Source organism: Amblyomma americanum, chromosome 1 (assembly GCF_052857255.1).
Source record: "Amblyomma americanum isolate KBUSLIRL-KWMA chromosome 1, ASM5285725v1, whole genome shotgun sequence".
Lineage (NCBI taxonomy): Eukaryota > Metazoa > Arthropoda > Arachnida > Ixodida > Ixodidae > Amblyomma > Amblyomma americanum.
Genome location: NC_135497.1, coordinates 119041327 through 119066792, shown reverse-complemented (window position 1 = coordinate 119066792; position 25466 = coordinate 119041327). Strand labels below are relative to the sequence as shown.

Genomic DNA, 25466 nt, shown 5'->3' with positions numbered 1-25466 from the left:
AAGTCGTAATGAATTACGGAATAGCAGTGGTTCGCAGCCTACCCCCCCCCCCCAAAAAAAAAAAAGAAAAGAAAAGTCAACACTCAAAACGCTATTCACTTAGTACAGTTAAGACAGAAAAATACTCGATAATTTATTATGTGAATGAGTGAACGCTGGCAACAAACCCGCAAAGCTGAGATGTTTGGCAATTGGTAAGGAGCACCCTTTGAGTAATGTTTTTTTTTTGACCGAGCGCATAACTTCGTGGTAGAACTTAAATGCTACTGTTAACACAAATGAAGTTCTATCAGTCACAACATACTCGACTGACATCATCTGAGTAGAGATGGCTGATTAAAATATGCCAAGATGTTTGAATGGGACGAAATCGGCCACTGGTGTGTTGTAGGTTATTCGTGAAAGGATATTTCGTCCTTATGAAGTCAGCGAGATGATGCCTAAATAATAAATAAAATATTAACTTTTGAACCAGCCGTAGAATTTAGTGCACGCGTAAATCAGCTGTCAACACTTCCATGACTTTCTGTTCAGCAAATGCGAATTATAGGATATTATGTTTTTCCTATTTTGTGACCCGTGTGTGCCGTGCATAAGCGTAATGTGCCAGTGATGTTACATTTCACAGCGTACACGCATGAATTAACCACCAAACACGGTCAGCACAAGTGACAACATACCTTTCCAGACACGACACCAAATGCATGCGCGCGGTCACTCGTGGACAGATGCGCGGCTTGCCGCTCATGTGTCCACGTGACGCTAACACGGACAAGCTTAGAGTGAGTGCGTGACCGATGCTAAACAACGAGATGCCTCGGGAGCCACCGGCGCACACAAGCTTCAAGCCTGGGACATGCGTGATTATCAGTATCCATATGAACGCTCCTTTTCTAATTAAGTGCAGAATAAGAACAGCAAGGAACTGGAGTAGAAGAGTGGTAATACTAATACCTAGGCCAGAAGCCACCAGTCCCCTACCAGGGGGGAGGTAACAGAGATTCTCACGTTGACTCTGGCTCCTTCTCCATCCTCGAGGAAGGGGTCCTTCGAGCGACAGCTGCAACCTTGCGCCTTTCCTTCTCACATTTACGGTTAGTTTTGTGCCGACCAATAACGGTAATAATAAGAATAAAGAAGAAGAGGAGTGACAATATTTATGCTATATATTCTAAGAAGATGACAGAAAGTTATGAAATATTTGTAGCTTTGGTCGTGGATGTCTCGCAGTTTGCTGCAAATTATCATACCCAACCAGGCCGGCAATTATGTCGAAATGCTTAGTTTTCAAAATTTGTTATGTATTGTTGAGTAGATGCCCCTTACCGAACACCGCCTTCGACGCTGACCATTCCGTTTGACGTCTTTCGTAGCGAGAATACTTTCTTGCAAGGTCAAGCATCGTGCACTTCGTTATGAAAGACTTTCTGCCTACCGTTTTCAGTCAGCAAACCTTTCCGAAGCCGCCATGCGACGCGAAACTAATCGCCGTCAATTTGCATTGAACGAGAAAAGTGATGGCACTTGTTATAATAGTGGCTGTTGTTTCATGTGTCTCCTTCTTACGTTAGAAATGCCTTTTCTTGAAGACACAATTCGTCTATGTCCTTCATGTCAGCCACAGTCTTCGCAAGCAAATGGAAACGGCTAATCACAGTGCCTCTGGGCCTTAAGGGCGGTGTAGATACTTTACGAAAAACGTCAAAGGTACACTGAGGACTACAAATAGAAGTTACCGTTTCGATAGGGTACCACGTTCACAGCAAAAATGGAGGTTGTTACAAGCTAGAAAACACACACACACACGCACGAAGAAAAAAAGAAACGATATACAGGCGTAGCCCTCACCGGCCGATTTCGCAAACACCAATTTTGTTCCGGAACTCAGAAGCTACGCTACACCGCCATTCAGTTCAAAGCAGTGACTAAACCATCCGTTTCGGCAAGGACGTCACGAGTTTGAATCGAATGGCGGCAAGATTTTTAAATCCAATTTTTTTCGGCGATAAATGAGTATTTTTCCGCCGCACAAACTTAAAAATAGCCACAAAGATTCAGAGAATCCTTTTTCGCCGAACACAATAATTGGATAGGGTTGACTCCAGTCTCCCTTTAACAGCGAGACTCTGGCACGGCAGGATCGATCAAGACAGAGCGATTCATGCTTCGTGCTCAAGAAAATAGCAATGAGACACAGAAAGGTAAAAAAAAAAGAGGCCGCGAATATTGTGGCTCGCAAACCAGAGGAATAGTGCTAAATGATGTATCTAAGAAACTTCTTACCCCTACTCTCGGTGAGAATGACCTATCAAAATACATACGGTGGTGGCATTAAGGTCTTCGGTATTTACGAGCGTTTCGTCGCGTTTGAAACCAGGAAGCCTACTGTTTCTTTGAACCGAAACTTTGCTTCAGGAGTGTCCACGCGCCACTCGCTGATGCGAAAAAGCTGTTCTAACTATGAAAATGACCTGCGTCGACAAGGAAATAAGAAGACAGACAATACAGCATGCATGAGAACGGAAAAGGAAAAAATGAAGGATGGAGGGGGGCGACACGTTTTGGTAAAACACACGAAAAGAGCAGGAATTAACGAGCTACTTGCTCACAAAGTGTGAGCTCCACCAGTCACAAAAATGCTAGCTTGCAAGAAACGAGCAAAAAACGATCGGAATGCGACACATACAATGCGTTCCATCGCAGAGCGGGAACTTGGACAGCATTCCTATACGAGGGAGTTAACGGATGGGGGACAAAAGGACGCACAAACGAATGCCCAATAACTTGTCGCCAAATCAGCCAGATCGCTTTTCCTTTCTTTCCAATCAATCTGTCTTTCAGACATGCCAGACAACAGAGCACACACTGCAACTGCGGTGACCTGCAGTTGTTACAGACCGAGCTGCACACTACTGATATGAAGGTTGTCGATCGACTACCAAGTAAATGGCCTAAGCACACAACAACCAAGCATTGCCTTAGGCATATACACTTTGCTCGCCACCCTAGCGGTATACTTTGAGCTGGATATCGAAGCGCCGCGCGAAGTTCCCCGTGCGCCTTCAAGACACGAGACGTACCTTGAACCGCATAGGCGGGCTCTCGATTCGTGGGCCAGGTCTTCTTATACGCGCTGAGTGCCTCTAGACTAAAACGCAAAGCTACATTAGCCCACTACGTTTGTACAGCCCAAACAAGTTGGGCCAGTGGGCGCGTTCTACGTACTTTGGGCTTGACGTCTTACCTTCGGCTGACAGAATCGGCGAAGCTCAAGATCAGACAAATTTGCAGCTGTTGCTGCTCCTCACACAGGAATTTGACAAGGGGCCGCACCAGGGAATACCCCTCACTTAATCGCACTATATAAGCTTGCCAAAGCATGCAGGCCATGCCGAAAATCCCAAACCCACAACTTGAGCAGTGGGAGGTCGTGCTCTTCAGCTCTAGACTATATAGAAGACTAAAGACAGCTGGTTCAGCGGGCGCAGCACACAGCTAAGGCCGTAGGAGCCCTGGACTAAGGGCCCCTCCCGGTTCGGGGTCGCAGAGCTCTATACTAAATAAAGTTTTCCCCCACAACCAGGAAATGCAGGAAGGCGGTCTCTACCGTAGCTGGCCTGAACTCGCAGGCGGAAACGCTTATAGAAAAGACCAATCACCGTACCGAACACCTGTAAGGTTTTACCGAGTGCCCGTTTAATGGCGATTAGCTTTAGCAGATGAACGCAGAAGGCTTCTGAACTCATTCACAGCAGTTCACCGATTCGTGACGCTGGCAGCGGCTATCCCAGATCACGTGTTTGAGTACCTTTGTGCCACGTGTGCTTAAATTTACATCGGTATTAATGCAGATTACGTCAACAACAACGAAAAATATCAGTGTCAGAACGAGGACTCCCACAGAATCACCTTGATACTGACACAGAGCATAATTTTTTGGTTGCAGCCCAGAAGCTAATTGCTTGTTGAGCTGGAAAACACAGGTGACATATACAGTAAGTGGACAAAAAAAAGAACGTTATGCATGTGAGGACTATACCTGCATTTATTTTCTTAAGCCTACCTGCTATGTCAGGCATCATGCGAAAAATAAAAATAAGAGATAACAATAATGCTATAATAAATATGTGGTTGAAATTCAGTCTGAACAATGACAGCAGAGCACCGAACGTGCTCACAGGAGATATGTATAACAAGCATCATTAAGAAGAAATGAGAATTTTACGGCGCATTCCTAGGCAGGGAAGCTGTGACCAGTGGCCGAATGCCGCTGAAAAAAGGTTATGCTAAAATGTTCTTTCGGCCTCTTAGCCAGTAGAAACGTTAAAATGGTGAGTGCTTAACAAAACTATGCCCAACGTATTCCTATGTTTATTAGATATTTCGCGCAGGAGTGCGCCCTGCACGTAATCTTGCAAGCTGCTCATATAGACTGAAGCAGTAACTGAGTATAAAATGAAAAGCGCATTCACACTCTGCAAAGTGGTGGCACTCCTAGGCGACGAATCCCGGCTGGGTTGCGCGGGGCTACTTATCTTAGGTGGTGATGGTCACTGGCTTACTTTCAACCACAACTAGCTGTGGTTTCACAGTGAACTAAAGGTTGTTCCGATGCTTTTGTACGCACGGATAGGTCGGTACATGTGCACTGCACCCATTGAAGCAGTGCGCTGCGGCCTTTGCTTTTTTTTTTTTGCTAATGTGAAGCTGGTACCGATGCGCTAGCGAAAAAAGCAGACCTCCATGCTCTAACCCCAGTATAATATTTTTGAATGCTTTCCTTCGCTGAATGCCAAGGCCAACCACGCCGCGGTGCCCGCCCAGAATAGCATAACTTGTGCGTGAGCCCAAATGATGAAATCAATTTATCCTTCCGGAAATGTATTTCAGCCTTCATTCTTAATGAGGACTCTCACAGACAATAAAGCGAACACCAAGGAACGCAGCTTTACACTGTGAACTATATCATACTGAATTTTTTTTTGTGTGCGAAAAGAAAAACCGAATGCTCGACCGATATGCGCGGGAGAGTATATGTAGCACATCGCTAGAGAAAAGAGCACCATGATTGTCATTAGTAGAGGCGCCGTATTTGTAAAAGCATATCTTTTGCTGAACATTGTGTGCTTTGTTGTTACTGGCCCATGCTGAACGGCTGGAGGTAAGTTAGTGAATGACCTCGTTTACTTGGCCGTAGCAGGGAGAGATGACGGACCTGCCCAGGTTGTGGATGGCCAGCGCGAAAGAGAAGCTGACGCCAGCAGCCACGCGTCCTGGATTTCCGGACTGCGCCTCCGGCACGCGCCCGCAGGGCAGTGTTTGAATTCAGGAAGTTTTTCGATCCTGCCCGCGCCGAGTGGGTAAGGACCAAGCCCTAAGCACACTGTGAACGTTCGGTCGTCAGAATATTTAAGTACGGACATCAAGTGGCAGTGCATTCGCATCCATAAACGACATCCAAGCACATGGCGGCTGTACTCATTTGCTGTTTGCCCTGGTTTTTGGCGCGGGAGTTTTAGTCGTCGACGGGACACGGTGGAGAGAGGCGGGAGGTGCGAGCACTCGTCGTGCGGCCGAGAGTCGCTCTACAATTCCAAACATTGTACTGGCTCAGTGCTCAATGCGAGGATGAAGCCTTCGACCCGTCTGCACCTCCGGTCCTTTCACCAACGACGGCCTCACCCCGGGGGCTCTTTCGCAACCACTCGGGCCAGCGGACCGGCCGCGCGCGCGCCCGAGAAACGTCCGTTGCCCCATCGGTTGCGTGGCCGCGCGTCTGTCAGTCTCTAGCGACCAGCTGCAGCAGCAGCGGAAGCCAGCAGAGAAGAAGTGGCCTGACTGCGGCCCCACCAGAGACGAGCGCCAGCGGCCGGCCGGACAGCTCGTTGCTGGGCTCGGGCAGCGAGCGGCACTGCACCAGCGGAGTCTCGTAGGCTGTGGCGCGCCGGTCGGGCCGCGAGGCCTCGCCATCAGTGTCGGCGTGGCCCAGGAAGAGCAGTGCGTTGCCGTACACGTCAAGCTCGTTGTGTGCCACCTCGTAGGCAGTGCTGGGAACCGAGACGCCCAGCAGGCGGCAGCCGCCCGTAGCCGTCACGTCCTGCGTTCGGCGCAGGGACCAGCGGGACCCGCAGCGGCCGTCCTCCGCCGCCGAGTTGAGGTTGGTGACGATGCCGCGGTGCTGGGGCAAGATCTGGGCCGCCAGCGTGCGCAGGTTCACCTTGGTGGCGCCGCGCAGCCGCTGCGAGGGCCCCGCCAGCTCGTAGGTGCCCTGGCGACTGAGCAGGAACCAGCGCTGCTTGCAGTTCGGGTCCCGGTAGTACTGGAACCAGCCGCTCCATGAACCGTTGCCCGGCTGGAACAGCAGGCGGCGGGCCAGGAACAGTCCGAGGGGCTGCACCTCGCAGCGCAGGCTCAGCCACTCGCCGTTCAAATGCACGGGCAGCTTGGGCTTGGGCGGCAGCTGCGGAGGCGACAGCTCTGCCCCCTTGGCCACCAGGTGGCACACATGGCAGCCGGCCGCCTGGGGAGAGAGGGAGGGGGGGGGGGGGCACACGTGCGTTCAGTGTAAATGCCCGGGTCACAATAACAAACGCGTATATAATTGAGTGGACAGGTCCTCCAGTCACACTGCACAATTAGGGAAATCCATCCATTCGCACGCAAGCTAATTATCTGTAACAGCGCAAATCAACTTTTGTGTGAGGAGCGATTTTTATTTATTTACAGGATACTGCCGGCCTCAGTTTGAGGCCTTAGGCAGGAGTGGGCATATCAATAATACATCAAGAAAACGAACATAGAGAAAAACATCGCAAGAATTTAAGTGAGAAGAAGAGACGAAATCCAGCAATAATAATAGTAACGAAAAGTAAAGCGCGACAAAAACAACAAGGCGCGTACACAGCAGCATGACACAACCACGCATGCTCAGTCACTTGAGCAAGAAACGAAATGTACAAACAATGAAAACAATCATGCATATGAAGCACTCAAGGCATTGCGCACAACGACACGATGGAAATTCTATTTTGCTTCAATACTGTTAAGCATGCCGCAGAACGACTGGACCGTCGGGCATTCCACTGTACTCGAGGTGAGCGCATTCCACTCACGTACTGTCCGTGGAAAAAAACGAGTTTTTAAACACGTTAGTCCTGCAAGAAAATTCTTTAATTTTTTTCGAATGATTAGATCGTGTTGGGCGCTTAGAAACTAAATTAATGTACACATCCTTATCTATTCCCAGCATATCATGATATAGTAGGTACATATATTTCAGTCTGTCCCTATACCGTCTCAATTTTAATGGCTCTAAGTTTGCGTTGTTTAGAAGAACCGTCGGAGATACTTGCCAGCTATAACAGTTGAATATAAATCTAACCGATTTTCTTTGAATGCTTTCTAACTGTGTTATGTTTTTCTGGGTATACGGGTCCCATACTACTGAGGCGTACTCAAGAAATGGTCTAATGTACGTTTTGTACGCTAAAAGACGGATTTCTTGTGTTGATTGTCGAAGCGACCTCCTCAAGTAACCAAGCTTGCGCATTGCTTTTTTTTGAAATATATGACATATGCTCGTTCCATCTGAGGTCAGATGTAATTACGAGACCCAAGTATTTGTAGCTGCTGACCGTAGAGAGAATATTACCGCCAGTGCTGTAAGAAAATTTTAAAGGGTTTCGTTTTCGCGTGATTGACATAGCGACCGTTTTTTTTGCATTCATAGTCATTTGCCATGTGACGCACCATGCTTCTACGCTGGCCAATGATGAATTCAAACAAACCTGGTCACTGCAGTTATTGATTTCTTGAACCGGGAACCAAGGGAAAGGCTTAGCAATCCAATTTTTTAGCATAAGCGGTGTTTACAACCAAACAACAGGGCAGGCGCGAATTACTGGACAGAAAATCCACAAAAGCGAGGCACGTAACCATCGACCGATAAGAAGGAACGCATTTGAAACCGCCACTGCGCTGCTGCATAGGTTCAGTTTTTGCTGGTTCGCCTTTCATTCGGTTCAAAACGCTATCAGAAAATTCGAGTACCGCAATAGCAAAAAAACTGCCATTACAAAGGCTTGCTCCATATAATAATTACACTGTCTTTTTTAGAGCGCAGTGGCTAGTGTAGTGGCTTACGTTAGAGTAGGTGCAAGCTGCCTAGCTGAGTAAACTGTCATCAAGTTTTCACCACTTTTATCCCCGTGAGCCGTATAAGCTGCCCGCGAAGCGCCAATTCTTCTTTAGAGGGATATCTCCAACGATATCCAGGCGCTTCATTTACGCGGTGTTCGCTTGTAATTGAAGGAAAGACACCGGTAATGCACATGCTACATGAGAAATGAACTAATACATGTTTCTCGCCTTTATTCCCTTGAGCCTAGCGGGACGCTTTTGGATCTACGATACCAAAATTCTTGCGACAGGCGTGCGTGACGCACGCACATAGTGAACTTAGCGCTTTAACAACCAAGCAGGGCCAAAATACGCCGCCTAGAAGCTGACTGCTAGACGGCTGCCTCGGCAAGTTATTTTGCTTAAGCCAGTAGTATCACGTGCAGCAAAGAATAAGGTGTTTCATGCGGCTGGTACTCCTCTGCAAACAACTTCCTGTACGTGAAAAAGTAGCGCCGGAGCGAATAAACGATCTCCAGAGTAGGCGGCGCCCCCTAGTGGACTCCCCACACTGCGGACGGCCTTAAACAAAGCGCGTTCAGATCTGTCCGACACTGCGAGCAAAGAGAACCCGCAATCTGCAGAGTACCTCTTGGCGTGTCATCTAAGGCTGGAAGAAGGGGGCGGGGCTGGACGGCGCCCGAGCGGGTAGCGCACGCCAGGCAATCGCCGTGATCTCGCCTCAGCGCACGACACTTGCCGCCACCGGAGAGAGCCGGTGGTTTCAGAAGTCCCACACGGGTGTTTTCAGAGAAGAGTCTATGACGGTGTGCCGTCGGCAGGCTGCCCAGTGGCCGCAGCAGATGCTTCCACGAGCACGCATAACGTCCAAAAGTGCAACGTTACGGGAACGCGGACGCGGCAATCCAAACACGGACAGGAAAGCAACATTTCAGTATTTGGTGAAGGCGAAATTTGTTCTCACTAGCGGGAAAGTGCTTACCGCATGCCAGAAGGACAAAAAATACACCACGGTAATGTTCAACTTTTTTGTTTAGTTTGCTACCAGCGCGTGAACTCTTCCATTCGTGTTTCCTTTCTTGAAGACGGTAAGTAACTTCAAGGTTCGCTTACGGTTTCAATGCTCTGCGTTCGGACAGTTACTTCTACCATATATAGAGCGTGCACAAGGGCCTATAAAGTATAACGAGAGCAGGGTCAAGATTTTGGCAACTGTTTTTGTCATGCGCAAGTTCAGGATTCTTGGACATCGATTTCAATTGTGATGCAGCTGTGGAATACTGTAAGGTACTCATACGGAAATATTGAAGTAAATGGTCCATTCTTCCGATGCGTAGCAAAATTACCTATAGTTACCTACACTAGCCATCCGTCGTAACGTAGCATGTCTATGTTTATTTCATAAATACTTACATAAATACATAAATACAAATCATCCCAAGTGCACATCCCCTTTCCCATCATAGCCACCCGAACGCTCTATATCCTGAGCGTGTCCACAACGTTCCAACAATCGATTTTCTTAAAGTCTTCCCGCGACTGGAACGACCTTCCGACTGAAGCGGCCGCCATCATCAACCATCGACACTTCTAATCCGCCATCGAAGACGCACATTCACATTCATCAATGTAAACCGTTCTCCATCATTGCAAATAACGTATAATGTTATTTTTTGACGTGTTATCCCCACCCCTCATGTAATGTGCTGCAAAGGACATTTGAGGAATAATAAATTTTAAAATATTTCTTTTAAAATTCGTCCATCGCTCGCAACGAGTAGTTGAGTCTAACATAGAAAATCAATGAGGAACGTCTTTGACTGTAGCAAATATGTTAATTGCAAACAATTGCAATACTGCTGAGGGAAGATCTGCGGATATATTGATTGCTATAGTGGAATCTTACGATATATGAAAAAAAAATGCGTTAATAAAAAACTTCGTGTTGAAAAGTGCGCTTGTCCGAAATTTCTGGGTATGACTTTTCTTTCCTGCTTTTCCGCTAAAGAACAAATGACGCCCGCCTAAGTCGACAGGTAACGAGAGAAGGAACAGTAGGCTCCGCTTTATGATGCCAACGTCTGTTTTACACATGTAAATAAAACGAAAATACAGAAATTAGCGTCAACTATGAACTCGTAGGACATGGGCCTACCCTACCTACGGTGACTACACAAGGCACTTTTGCACGGTACGGGCACAGTGAGGATTCTGCGGCGAGAAATTAGTTGAACGGCTGAACCTTATGAAATGTTTGCAAGAAATACAAGCTCTCAGGGCATGACAGAAAACGATATCTTGCGGCTTGGAGCAGGCTCACAGTGAGGTTTTAACGATAAGGCAGGAAGCAAAAAAATAAAAATAAAGAATCGGTTTCTGTCCGAGTGCATTAGATAAATGCGCACATGGTAACATATGGCAACATTGAATGGTTGGGTATACGCCCGACTCACAACATAGCAGTAGCAAAGCAAGTTCCGTTTTACTCGATCGTTGTCGTTGCTGTTGCCTCAGAAGCCATGGCGCATACCCACGGTGGGGGATTGCCCAGGGTTTAGTGGAGATCCAAACAGGAGAAAAAGTCATCTAGGCTTATCTCGAGCGAGCGGCTAATAAATGAAAAATGAGGAAGCTGGGAAAACGAATAACGAATTTTAAGGAATTTTAAGGAGATTGGAAAGAAAATGGACGGAACAAAGAAGAGATAATTAAAATAAAACTAATTAAAAAGTAATAATCATAAATAAATAAATGTTGAGAGAAAAGTAAAGGGAAAGAAGATTTAACACCAAAGTCTCCCGGTCTCGATAACATACCTGTGAAAAAGCTCATACACCAGCTTAAGTGCATGCCCTTTGACGGTTGCACCGAAGGAGAGGAGGACAGGGAGAGTAAAGGCGACACCGTAAGGAGCTCGTTCTGCTAAAAACTCAGCGTCATCGTCCGTTGCCCTGGGTCAGTCGGAAAAAAATCTCAGAATTTTCAAATGAAGCTAACAGATTGGGAGGGAATCCAAATAAACCAAAATTGCCGAGGGGAGGTTGCTATAATGGGAGTATTTCAGAATATTCATTGAATTCATTGAAAAAATTAGCTGGCATTGCAGTTCGCATCCACGCCCTCTGCTTGCCAGGCGGGCACGCAACCCATAGGCCACGAAGGGTCGTTAGCCCAAGCGTGTTGGGGGGGGGGGGGGGGGCACGTAGTGAACGCGTTGTGGTGTGTGCTGATGTTATAGTAATTGAAAAATTAAACCAAATACAAATATGCTAATTAGGCGTGAGAAATTGTGCGGAAGGAAATGCGGTGTTATGGTGCTTCGGTGTGCTGAAACAAATAGTGCGTATGTTTATGAGTAAAAATGAGAAAGAAAAAATAAAAAAGAAAAAGGTGGAGAAGGCGCTATCGCGTCTGCTCTTATGGTGAAGCTTAAGCGCCGTCCTAATTCTTCCAGCTTCACTGAGTTCATTTTCATGAAGGTGCGAGTCAGGCAACCACCGAGAACGTGCAGTCCCGCCGCACTGCCGTTTACCCCGCATATTTGTATCAGCGTGTATTTGTATCACCGTCGGGTGATGCAAATAATGAGTGTAGGTACACCGTAGTAATGTATGAATTGCATACATACACTGCTCGGCGTTTACGTCACGAACGCACACGCTGCTGATCGTCGCATTTTATGCCTCTCTTCTGCCTGTAGCCCATATACGTTCAACCACAGGGGCATCCGCGCCACCGGACGACGTATAGATGTCATCGTGAGAGAAGAACACGGTGAACGATGAGAACAGATAGACGAGCGAGGGCGAGCCTGAGCTTGGGATCCACTCGAGCTGGGCAAGCTCCGACATCTTCGCGTCACACTGCAGCACTCGAGTCACGCTGAAGAGAGGCACAGCGGCCTCCCCTCAGGGCAACTGCGGAGCACCGCCTTTCACCTCTCCGTCCGAACTGGGTAAGTTCTAGCAGACTCAGTGATGCGACGAGAGCGGAGAATTAACTACGTGAGTGCCGTACTTTTTTCAGCCACAGACGGTAGACGGTGTTTCGGTTTCAGTCTCTGCCTTGCGACTGCGCGGTCTGCGTGGCATTCCGAGTAGTTTCACGTTTCTGTTCGGCGGGGTTGTAACGGAAAGGAACAAGCGTGAAAGAGTCCTGAATACGAAGGAAGAAAAACGTCTAGTTCCGTTGGCGCCTTAGTGTGATTTTGCAATTATTGGACGTTAACAACAAACGCCGCATCTCGTAGAGGAACATCATGGACTGTGCGAGCACAGTCGCTTGAGCGATGGAGCTCGCAAGGCCCTAAGTTGATGTCTTCTTCATCCCCACCATCGTCACCCTTCGGAAGCCTTGCTGCTGCCCGCTTCAGAAATTAGCGCTGAGATGAAACCTGAAACCCTGTGTTCCACATACGCTGATTCCTTAGCGCCGAAATAAGTTTGCTTTCCCAGCTTGACGCTCGAGCTGGAAGTTCACTCTAGGTTCGCTCCGCCGTCTCGCCTCCTACCGTGCGTCGTAAACAGCGAGTAAAACAAAGCTCGCTCACAAAAGCACTTCGTGGTCAGTCGGGATTGCATTGCTGAAAAGCAGTCCAGAATTTTTCGATCTTTTCTGGTCTTGAAGCGTAATAATACTAATCCATTAAAAGTAGGGGAAATTAACTGTAGAACTTACAGGTATTCTCTTTTTCCCCCCAGGTCTATAAGATGCTGGAATAGACTATCTCCAGTAGTTGTTTTAATTCTGGCAAGTTAATTATTTGCATAATCTCAGTACATTACTACGTTAGTTTGAGCTGTACGGGTGTCGTGTCACGGCTGCATTTCTTGATTTGTTTTTGTTTTTTATTATACCTTTTGTTGTTTGACTTCTCCGTGGTGCTATTTTATGGGCGCCGTGGGTGTTAAACAAACAAACAAATATATATGATGACTTCATCTTTTGGCCGCCATAGAAATGATGGGACGCACAACGATCTTAATGGCGTTGGGTTTCGACATTGTCGTGTGTGTGTTTTTTTTTTAATTTTGTCTTGTTGATTCTGTGCTACTCGTATTACAGTGTTCGTCTGCGTCGAACTCACCTGGAGTGCAAGACGTGAAAACAATCCATTTCACATACTCGTAGCCCAGCTTATTACTAAATTTTAGTGTTTTGCCTATGGTAGTGCACTGTTCATGTGCATGTGTCGCTGTGTTCGGAAAATGTTATATCAGTGCAAGTAACGATAGGCACTGAGAACATCTTGGTGCTGAGCTTTTATTTCTCCTACCAGACAAAGTCCTCTCCCAAGGTTTGTAAGCAATAAAATGTACAGATCGTTAATTAAATTGGTTATTGGTAAATAAGTTGGAAACTAGGAGCAAATTAGGAAAGTAGGAGCAGTGTATAAGGAGACACAAGAACGCTCGAAATCAGCTCTACAAAGAGCCACGCACTTGCTACAATACCCGTTGTAAATCAGTTGCCATTCTGGGGGCTGCAGCTGACAGTGGTGCCAGATCTTCGTGTATTGTTGTATGAAACTTTTTCCGTGCGCTGTTCGCCACCGATACGTGGGATACGGCTTTAAAAACGGTTTTTATTTTGGTTGTTTGTCGCGAGCAGCCACCCTACCAATTTCTGAGATGCGCCACAGTACTTTTCCCCTCCCTTGTCCTGTCCCGCGGACATACTGCCTCACGGTTGCCGTCAAAAATGCAACCGCTGTGGCGCAAATAACGATTTGGTTATTTTAATTTCAAGCTTCGCGACTAAGAAAACGCCTTTGTGCGCTGAAAGTATGCGGAGTTTAGTGCAAGAAGACCAACTACTGGATTGCAGACCAGGAAGAAAATATGCAGGAGTCCAGTTGGTTTTATATAGTGCCTCTGAGCAGGCTAAAGAGAGCGCAGGAGGGCTTGAAGCTTTATGCGCCTCCCTGGTCCCCGCACGCCAACCTACCCTTGTTGCGTTTGCTTCACGTAGGAGCCATGGTGCGAAAGTAGCACGCCCTCTATCCTTAGTGCTGAAAACTACCAACTCTAAAAACTTTATATTGTTGTAATGTTCATACTGTCCTATATGTTTTGCGATTTTATTAAAGCTGTGCGCATTCGATAACTTCGTCGCACTAGTAAAAAGCAGGAAGGACAGGACATTAATGTCACACACAATGACCACGGTGCAACGGTGACTATCAATCAGCCCTTTGTAAGTGAAAACAGACATTGGGCGAACGACGAGCCGAGACATGAGCCAGAGCGGGAAACTAACGCAAATTCCTCAGGACCAGAACAGCGTTCGCAACGTATTTGCAGATTAATTACGCGCGAGTTATCAGCTGCGTCCTCATCTATGCTCGATCCTGACACACGCTCGTTCACTAAAGCCATAAAGTGATGTTAGCAAAATAATACGTTAGTGGAGCAAGCATTTTACTTCCGGTCGATGGTGGAGCCACCAACTTGGAGGCGGTAATTAGAAACATCTTCTCACTGCTGCCCTCAGCGCGGCCGACTGAACGAGTTCGGGAAGAACAATTAAGTCTGCGAGGAAGTTTAGTTGTTTGTAGGTGGTTGACAGTTACATCAAAAATTTTGTGACACAGATGAAAAAAAAAAAAAAACTTTCGTGCAATTGAGAGCCGAAGACGTGAAGGCCAGGGCATGGCGCAATACTCCACAAAAGTATCTTCGATACGAATACCCGATACTCTGAAAAATTGCATTTTCGATACCGATACAGGATACATTTATACCGAAATTACATGGCCAATGCAGGTACTTGATACTGTATCGTCGATACTTCGACACATCGCTGAAATCGCCAGTATTAATAAAGCTGGCAATATAAATAACTAATTTTAAAAATTTCCTTGTTATTTCTAGAATCTTTGTGTATTCGATATAGCGCACTGTGTTTGAAAGCGTTTTAACGAATCCTGCCGTACGTATTTCTTTAAGCACCAATTTATTTAAGCTCCACTGTCAAAGAAGCTGGTTTCGTTAGAACGTTAGCAGTGGACTGAAGCCATGGTGTCGGTGAAACTATCACTTCCATAAGCAGCCTAGCAAAATCTTTTGTTACACTAATGTTGTTCATACGAACCACTATATGAGCACTTGACTACGTACGAATAAACTTGCAACTTTTTCTGGTGTCTTTTGTTTCTTACTGCTGCACTTACCGAGTTTCCTCTGCCTTTGCCCTGTTCTAAGTGGTGCAAGCTCCCTGCGCCTGGGAAAATCGAGCAGTTAGAGGTATTTCCCCAGCACTAGCGTTTAACAGACGTTTGAAGTTGAACATTATGCACTGAAAGCTGGAAGAAAAATAATAAAAAAATAAAACGGTTGATAGTGTTTATTAGGCAGAACATATCTTGCTTTTCCTTATTATTTAGATGTTACTGTTACTTAAGGGAATTAAGTAAGAGCATTTGCTCAAACCGCCGGTGCAAAAGAGCCCCACGAGGTGGCCGTGCTTTAAGCGAACCAAATGAAAAAAAGCCTCTTACAGGAGCAGACGAGCACGTTGTCGCGTTGTATTTTATGAAGGTGCCTTTAATAAAAAAAAATAAGCGTGAAGAATATGGCCACGTATACTCAAGGATCGTAGTGGTATAGTCAAGAAACACTGGTTTCACTCGCGTCTGTTGAGGACCGCGGCTCATTGTAGCACCTGCTTCTTCGAAAGAAAGGAATCCTCCATCTGATGCATTGTACGCTGCCGGCACCGATGAGCCCACTGACCCATGCGTGACTTTTATCGTGCTGACAGAGTAAAGAACAAATGTTCTGTAAAGTCATCCGTTTCTGTAGGCAACCACCGCAACCTGAAATTGGTATGAAGGGGTGTTGTCTCTGCCACAACGGAGAGCCTGTCTGCCCGTCTCTTCTGTCACCAAGTGTGCAGAAGCGCAAGATATATGGCACCTACCTGCCAAACAACCAACCTAGGAAGAAAGAAGGCTGGCCGGGCCAACGGCATTGGCAACGTCGACTCTCGCTTTATGAGCGAAAAATCATGGGCATGGCTCCGGCCGGTGGCCCCCAGAGAGCAACGTAGGAGGCAGGTGGGCCACCTAGGTCACGTGACCTTGCAGCGTCATCACAACCTTCCCACCGGATAGTGAAAAGCTGCACACCGTGGCAGGTGGTAGTTGAATTAATGATTGGTCGCTCAGGAAAACGCACAAGGACCACCGCCGGGAGCACCTGCCATCGCAGGGCAGTGGCGCATCGCTTAACCGCTGCACCAGTGCGCCAGGAGGGGTAGAGAGTAAAGTAGAGAGTGACCTTCTGCATATATGGGAATTAACCCACTACGCTATCGCGCCTTCTTGGTGCCGCAATTGCAAGGAAAAAGGAAACGTCATGGAAATACGTGTGGACAAAAAACGGCAGCAAACTCGCGCGCAACTTCTGATATCATTCGGATAAGCAGTCAAGCCGATTTGCTAAAAATGACGTAATACGACGTCATTACTCATCACACAGGAGTTGTTCTTGCTTTCTTGCCTCTGGAGAATGGATTGAGCACTACACCACTTTACACACCCTCACAGTTTAATAAATATGTTGACCTAGATGAAAACAAGCAATTCATGTTAATTCATTTCAACATGCAATCTACTGTGAACAAAGCCGATTAATTGACTCATTTTTTGACAGGCTTAACGATATCGTTTGATGTGATGTGTTTAACCGAAACATGGTATCCTCACGACACTGATGTTGCGAGAATACTGGGGTATAACTGTTTTTATGTTAACCGCACTACAAAACGTGGGGGGCGGCGTTGCGCTACTGGTGAAAAACAAGTATTCCTGTGAAATCTCATCTGAGCACTGCTTCTGAAATGGTGATATTGAAATGCTCACTGTGAAGTCGGCCTGCCAAACTTTTTCTGTTCTTTACCCCACCAGGGCAACTTAGAAACGTTTTTTGACCACTTTGAGCGCGAATTATTTTTCTTTTTAACACAGAAACCTTTTTTTCCTGTACAGCGGGAGATTTCAACATAGATATAAGCACAGGCAGTTCAGCACAGTAAAAACTTTCAACACTTCTAGAGGTGACTGGTTTTCACAACGCTATCAGTAGTCCAACACGCATCACTGCTACCTGTTCTTCCACGCTAGGCCTTTCGTAACAAATAATCATAATTCACTCTTTTCGGGCCGTATCGCAGTAGATATTAGTGATCATTTGCCTGTTTTCTTGTGTCTAGACAAACAAATCCATACGAAGGCAAATGCACAAGCTCGGCGGCAACTTATTTCTCAAGAAAGTCTTGAGCAATTTAGGAGCCGCATTGCTTTAGTGAACTGAGATCCCGTATACAGAAAAAACACAGCTGAGGGCGCTTATCACAAATTCCTTGAAATTTTTCTTTTATTCTACAATGACTGCTTCCCTGTGGTTGACATAACGCCTTGCAAGAATGCTCGTAAATCCTGGATGAATCGTCGCCTTACACAACTTGTGGAAAAAAAAAAACACAAGATGGCAGCACATTTCATTAAAACTAGGGACGCGGATGTACTAGCCAGGTATAAAACATGGCGCAATCGTTCAAATAAAGAAATTAGGATAGCTAAGCTTGCTTACTATAACAACTTATTTGATAACCAGTTTCTTAGCAACCCCTCCAAAAAATGGAGGCGCTTAAACTTACCCTTAAATAGAAACACATACGGCAGTAAGATAAGTTTAACAATCGATGGTAAGGAAACCTTAGGTTCACACCTCGCAAACACATTTAATGAAATCTTCTCCGAAGTAGGTTCTAGCCAATTTAATGCTGGCATCTCCAATTTTTTAGGTGACAAGTTAAAAGCATCCCTCTTCCTTGAACCAACGGACGAAGCTCAAGTTTTTGCAATATGCAGAAAATTAAAAGATACGTGTAGTCTTGATGCGCACAATATACAGAGCCGACCAGTTAAATATATTCTTGACGTAATTACGCCATGACTAACCTATATATATATAACACCGCACTTATGACAGCTCAATTCCCTACCGACATGCAGCTAGCTAGGGTAGCCATGATATATAAAAAAGGCGATGCAAACAAGTTGGGAAACTATAGACCAGTGTCCATAATTCTGTATTTTTTTAAGGGTTTAAAACAGCTAATTCGCATCCGTCTTCAACATTTTCTGCATAAACATTCCTTAATAACTGACTGTCAATATGGTTTTACAGAAAATAGGTCTACGGAGCATGCACTACTGGTTCAAAAAGAATACATATTAAAAAATTTTGCGTCACAGCTATTAACTCACGGTATTTTTGTTGACTTCAGCAAAGCCTTCGATTGCTTAAATCACGATGTCTTTATGCAAAACTGGAGCACTACGGCATACGCGGGAAAGCTCTCAGCCTAATTAAAACTTATCAGAGTTCACGTAGTGATTAATCATTCTAGGAATTTCGAATGGCGTTTTATATATATATATATATATATATATATATATATATATATATATATATATATATATATATATATATATATATATATATATATATATATATATATATATATATATATAAAATATCCCCCTAACATTAGTAACGATGCAAAATATATTATATATGCAGAAGACACCAGCCTATTGTTATCTTCCAATGATCTACACCGCTTAGTAGATAACGCAAACCACACGCTCTTATCACTTGTCACTTGGTCATCAGTTAACTCACTAAAGATAGACAAAGAGAAAACTAAAGCAGTACTCTTCCTTCCTAAAGAAAAGTATGTCACCACCCCTCGCTATACCTCAGTGGCACAAGTGTAATCGGGTACGTGGACACCTTTAAATCATTGGGTGTGACGTTCAGCAGTACGATGACATGGGATGCGCATGTTAATAACCTTACATCAACACTTTCTAGAATCGTCGGAATTACGTTGCGTAACAGGCATAATTTACCTACAAAAACTAAAATTACTTCGTATTATGCATGTTTCTATTCCCACCTAAGCTATTGTTTCCTTGTCTGGGGCAACACAACAGTATCTAACGTCCTAAAACTGCAAACATTGCAAAAGAAAATGCTTCGTGCAATTGTCAACGGGTCGTATGATGCGCCTACTAGACACATTTACCTGCATTATAATATTGTACCATTTGACTACAGATTTGCATGTTTTTATAAAACAGTGATAAAAAGGGTGATTTTTTTATTTCTCAAATTGTACCAGTTACATGTCGCCACTCATCGTACGACATCAGATTGCAGTGTAGGTTTGCACTAGCCAAATGCAGAACTATTTATGGATTTTGTATGTTAAGGTATATTGTGCCAAAGTTCCTCAATATCTCATTCAGTGACCAAGTGAATATTATGTCTGTCTGCTATGCGGAAAAGCTTTATTCAGCGATCTGGGCTACAGTGATGTCAAGTGTCTGCGTGTACTGTGCCACTCTGTGTTATAGCCTCACTGACTTTTGCTAACAATTGTTGCTGCCAATTACTATGTATATCTGTTTTGGTCGGTCAACCTTGTTCTTCATAAGTGCACTTATATTCACATTTCAGCAGTGGAAGTTTTTGCCTCGTGCCAACTGCTGACTTGTAAGGCTGGTGAGGCCCGTCAAGCGGTGTATCGTTCACTGCTTTTTTCTCACCATCCCCGGTTTGCATGTACAAACCGAAATTAAAGATTGATTGATTGATCGATTGATTGAATGATTGTTATACCTTTAAGGCGGAGCTTTAGTGTCCCCTCCAATTTTTTTTTCTTGATATCGATACTCCGATCACTTCATTTTTGACAAACGATACCTAATACCGATACACAAAATGTACCGAAAGACAGTATGGAAGATACTTGTATGCTCGATGCTGCCCATGTCTGGTGAGAGCACTATCGACAGATCATACTACAGCAGCGATAGTTGTTCCCTTGACAGACGAGTGCACTGGGACAACTTAAATCGCGGTTTTCGTTTCGAAAAGCTCGAAATCTGAACCATTTGTAGACCTGCTTCAGGATGATTTGCATACACATGAAGCTGATACTTCTAAATCGGCACCGATAAAAAAATTGCAGGAAATCATCATACAAAAGAGAAAAAGAAATAGAGAAATGATGCATGGCAGCTAGCGCGTTTTCAACATTAGCCAGTCGTCGTGAAACGGGTGTAAATAAAGACAAGGTACACAAAGAAATAACTTAGTAGGCGGTGCTATCTTGGTCGAAGTGAGATACGTGCAGTCAGCCTAACGCATCGAAACCGCTGAAATGGACGCGCTATTGTGGCGGTTCAGTGACTATAGTGCCAGGATGTGACGCCGAAGGTCGCTAGTTCGATCCCGGTTGCGGCGGCTGCAATTCGGCGGAAGCGAACTGCAAAATCGCCTACATGCTGATATCATAGAGCGCGTTAAAAAACACCAGGAGATCGAAATAAATTTGGAGCCGTCGACTATGGCGCACCTCACAGCTCTTATAGTGTTGGATAAAAAAAAATACTCGAACCAATGACGTCGCTGGCAATTTCATTTATTCGTTGTTCTTTGGTTGATCGATAAATGAGGAGCTCGAGTTATCGACCATTTTTAAACACCAGATATGAAAAACTACAACGCTAACAGAACATTCTACCATCGAGTAACTTTGCCCTCGGCATGATAAAATTTTACTTCTGCGTCCGCAAGAAGCTGCAAGAAGGAGACAAGAGGCACACGACACGCAAACAAAGATGCCGTGTCTGAGGTCCCAACATTCTGGCATCCTCCTCTCCTGTCAGGAACCAAGCCACGTGCGTTACGGCGCAAGCAGCGCGCACTCATGTACATTTACCGCGCACACAAACAGTTATGATGTACGCGTAGCGTAGACTCCCAGCTCGCGTGCTGCAACGATTCTGTATTTGTAAACTTGAGAAGGGCGGCCGCGGCGATATGACTTCCAGCGGTAAATTTGTCATACGCAGTTTCCTCGTAAAACAAACATGAGTGATGGTTTGCAAAATAAACTGGCGTGATCTGGCCGCCCGGCCTGGCTTGCTCGCAGCGCCGGGCAGCTGCGCGGTTACTCTGGAATAGCTCTTTCGTTCGAGAGCATGCTGATGGCCGAATATAAAAACGTGCATAAACAACGGGCAAGGGAACGACCGCGCCGTTCAGCTAGCTGTAAACAGGTGATTCGCGCCCCAAAGCCCCAACGCATGCATTAAATCCAACAAAAAGCCAAGATAGGATGAAAGCCCATTCAGTGCCTCTAGGGATGGCGCGCCTATAGTCAAATTAAGCCCCAATCTGCATAGTGTGCCTCGAGTGCTCCTACGACGACAACCGAGAGTGTATGCATATGTGTAACAAGTAAACTCACCGTCATCTTTTTCTCCTTCTTGCACTAACAGCATTGTCATAAAGACGGTTATCTTCCATGCGTGTTAGAGAGAAAATTGAGGAAGAGAGCCCAGTAAGCCAAATTCTTTTCGTAAAGCTGTGGCTGGCGTCCGAACTACATCTATTAAACAGCGCTTTCCAACGTCCACGCTTCAACGAATCTTAGAGGTGAAACGACGAAGAATAAATCGCGGAAAAATAAAACCATTGCCGTGTGCTAAAAATGCATGTGAGGCATAGCATTTCTGAATATAGAATAGAATACTGCATGCGTTATCAGGCGTGGAATAGGATAATTTCAACGAACATCTGGTAGTGCATGACAGTAACAGTTCACTGGGCGTTTGGTTCAGCTTTATTAGTAAAAGTAGGTTGTGACGACACTGTCAGCCATCTTCGCAAAATAGCACAAAGGTAGACTGATAATTCGGTGTGCGCTCGTTGCAAATGCAGCTGGCTGTTTACAGGTCCTTCTTGTCTTCCTACCGCCAATTCCTTTACCCGTTCTGCTCATTTTCCACCTGATCTACGTCTTTCATTGATCGCGCTAAACAAAGCTGAAAAGGTCACTGCCAGGAGTTTTCAACAATTCTTTAGTTTTGATCTTATGAAAAAACTTTGCTTTCAACATCTGCTAAAAGAGAACCAAGACGGCAGAACTTTTTGAGCGCCCTTCGTACTTTTAGCGCAAATGATCAGTCTTTAGCTCTCTTCTTGCACAACTCACGCGCACGCACATGGCCTTGCAGTTGGCGTTTGTATTTACCGCACTTTTGTTCTGGCGCGCCGTGCGACGCCTGGTGCACTTATACCGGAGCTGCTGGACTCGGCGGTTAAGTGGCTCGTTGAAAGCCCCGACTTGTAATCCCCCCGATGCTCCTCCGAGGGTCTTTGGGTGCGTCGTTTGGGAAAGATGGCCAGCAGAGCCGCCGTTGTTCTCAGTCGCCCCAAGCCGGTCCACAACTCCCAGGGCACACACCGGGGCGGCGGCCAGACGCGTGCCCAGTTGACCTCCGAGGAAGTTTCAATTAAGCGGGGAAATTGAACGGGAAAAAGGGGAGACCAGATAGGGCGGATCCTCGGGGCGCCGCTCTCGAGGAAGGTGCGCGAGGAGAGGGACATCGTCCAGGGGATATCGGCGCGATCCCCGCTGCAGTCGCCCGGCCGGGGCCGCCGGCGCATCTCCTGCCCAGCGGGGCCAGTAAATCAAGAATGGCCGAGGTTTGTAAAAGCCAAGCAAAGAGGGGCGCTGTAACGAACGATGGATCAAAGAGATTGAATTTATGGCGCCTTTGTGGAGATTGCCGTGCCCACATCGATCCCTACACAGCCTCGGCTATAAACTGAATAGCATCGCTTCGGCGGCAGAGGAGCGGCCCAGCGCGGTTTCATCTTTTCGGCCGTCGAGTAGAGGCGGCGTGCGATAGGACCCCAACGCCGCTGAAAAATGAAATCAATCTCCGTTTCTTGCCTGCCGGAACAAGGTAGGGCTCCTCCCCACGGCGCCTCTTCTTTCCTTTTTCTTACTGCACCCAACCTCCTCACGCACGCGCGACGCCTGCTCCGCATCGCAAACACACTATAACAGCCGCCATGACGGCGCTAGAGCTGACCGTATCTTCGGCGCCGGCCGCGCTGAAAGGAACCGGCGCAAACCTTGTTTACCAGGAGAATGAAAGCAAAAGAAGCGATGTACGGTGGCGGCGAGGTCACAAAAGCGAGACACCTTGCGCGCCGAGTTTCATCGGCGTCATGCAGGAAGCCGAGGACAGTCGAATGGGGTCGTGTAAAATTTCCACCCTTCTTAGCCCTTTTTTGTGTGTGAGTGCATGAATCCTGTTACGCTTCATGCACGTTAATGTTGACATGTTATCGAGCGTGCATACACAGGCAACTACACACACACACACACATGCAATACCGAATTTGCCCAGAACACTGGCGGAAAATTCGCATAAATGCAGCACCAGATAACGCGGCGCCAAAAACCGCATCCCGTCATAAACAATCATAACAAAACAAGCTTTTTATGCGCCGCGTAGTGCTTGAGGCTTTACAGCGACTGCTTTTAAACGCTTTTATGTTGTCTTCCTGCATCATGCAAGCATCTCGTTTCCCCGGCCGAAGGCAACAACACTTGCTGGGCATTGCGCTATGGCGTTTTCTCTCATTGTTTTTTTTTTCTGTCGGTTTCAAGGACAACATTGTTCAGACGAATTCAGCCGCACCTTTAAACGGTGATCAGCCGTAACCATCACTCTAATGCTTTCTGAAAGCGACAGTTTCTAAAAATGCCAAAAAGTATGAACTCTATCTCATACTTGCGCCAACTACCAACCCCAGCCAGATTTAACGCGCACACCGCTATCATTATTCTGAATAACCTGCAATGAAAACAGCGTAAAAAAACGCGTATTTATTCTCAAATGAGGATAGATATTTTTAGCTCTAATTTTTCTCTCATTTTTCAGCGTTTACCTCCAGCACCTCCAAGGTTCATACGCTGGGCACCCCATGCATTCTTGCCAAGCTTCCGTCTTCCACACGAAAGAAATTAAGAACGGTAAACAAGTGCCCCAAGCCGGACCTCGGGACCGCAATTGTCAGACGGTGCTCAAGTAAGTGACTGCTTAAAGGCGTGTCGTAAACGTGCAAACAAATTCCACGTCAGAGTCGCTTCCTACGAGATGCTAAAGTTCCGGAGGTGAAAGAAATGGACATCCGAATGTCGAAAGACGAAATGTGTCAAGTAGCCTGCATGTTCAACGCTGGCGTCACCGTCTAGGAGAATGAGGACGCTGATGTGGCCAAGGCGTACGCGTTCAAAGACTAGAAGCAAAAGCACACAATGTCACAGGGCAATAAACATATCACCGACTGGAAAGGCGAAAACGATGACGATGATGATAGTTTGGTATAAGCTGTTTAACATCCCGGAGCCGCAGCTGGGCTGTGAGAGGTGCCGTATAGTAGAGGGCTCCGAATTGTTTTTGACCAATGGCGGATTTCTAACTTGCACTGAGTGAGTTAGCCCAGATCATACATTTAGCATAGCGTTGCCATATAAAACTATCGCCTGCCGGGAACAGCACATGTGCAGGTGGCCTCGGCGCGCTAGGTTCGAGCGCTCTAGGAAGTAACTCTTTATTATGTCGAAGGTAACACCGATAAATTCAACAATTAATCGTCGCCTATAATCAAAGAACAGCCTTCTAACCAGTTTCTGAGCATATCTGTAAGCATATCTGTAAGCATATCTGTAAGCATATTTGTTTGCTTGCATAAAAATTTACAAGCGTTCGCAAGACAACGGGACGTGATGAGCGCGACTATAGTCTTCTAAACACATCTTACGCCTCTCCTTCTGCTCGCCAAAAAAAGTTTTCATGCTGTGGCCTGTGCTCACGCTCCAATGTTACTGTTCAGCAACGGTGGCAAGGAAACGAACGCGAATGATTTAGGCGTTCGCGTTCGATTCGGTTTCTGACACGTTGCACGCCCTCTGCGGGGCATGATGAAGCGACCCACAGCAAGCGTGCGCCGCATGCAATCTCGCGACACGAAGCAGCACGGCGCCGCTGACAGCTGGCCTGATGAAGGTTCACCTGAGCCCAACGCAGAGCGCTGCGCACGGCCCGCCGTCGATGCATCGTTTCCGGGCGCGGATTGGGCAGCGCGGGCCTTTCTTCCGGGCGCCGAGAGCGCAGGGGCCGAAACCCCGGCCAGCGGCTAATTAGGCGCGCTGATTACCCGCACGGTAGGTTTATCTCGGAGTTTCGTCACTGAACGGAGTTGTGGAATCCGGCAATTCTGGCTACCTTCCGCGCGCCTCGTTGCGCGCAGGAGCCGCGTCCCAGGCTGGAAAGAAATGCGAGTCACAACGCTCCCATCTCCCCTGCTGATGAGGGGCGCTGGGCTTTGTTTGACCTTCTGCAGGCGGGCTCCTGGGGGCCGCCGTGTTTGGCGCGCCTCCGGTCA

The 25466-nt window shown here is 46.5% G+C and overlaps 1 protein-coding gene across 1 annotated transcript in view; it reads right to left on the bottom strand.

The window, feature by feature from the left end:
• Window positions 1-325: 325 nt before the first annotated feature.
• Window positions 326-25466, bottom strand: part of LOC144113543 (protein APCDD1-like) — a 187498-nt gene continuing 162357 nt past the window's right edge. Inside the window, exon 6 of the mRNA XM_077646670.1 lies at window positions 326-6520. Coding sequence (XP_077502796.1) covers window positions 5780-6520 — 741 coding nt within the window. The 3' untranslated portion in view covers window positions 326-5779. The remainder of the gene's footprint in view (window positions 6521-25466) is intronic.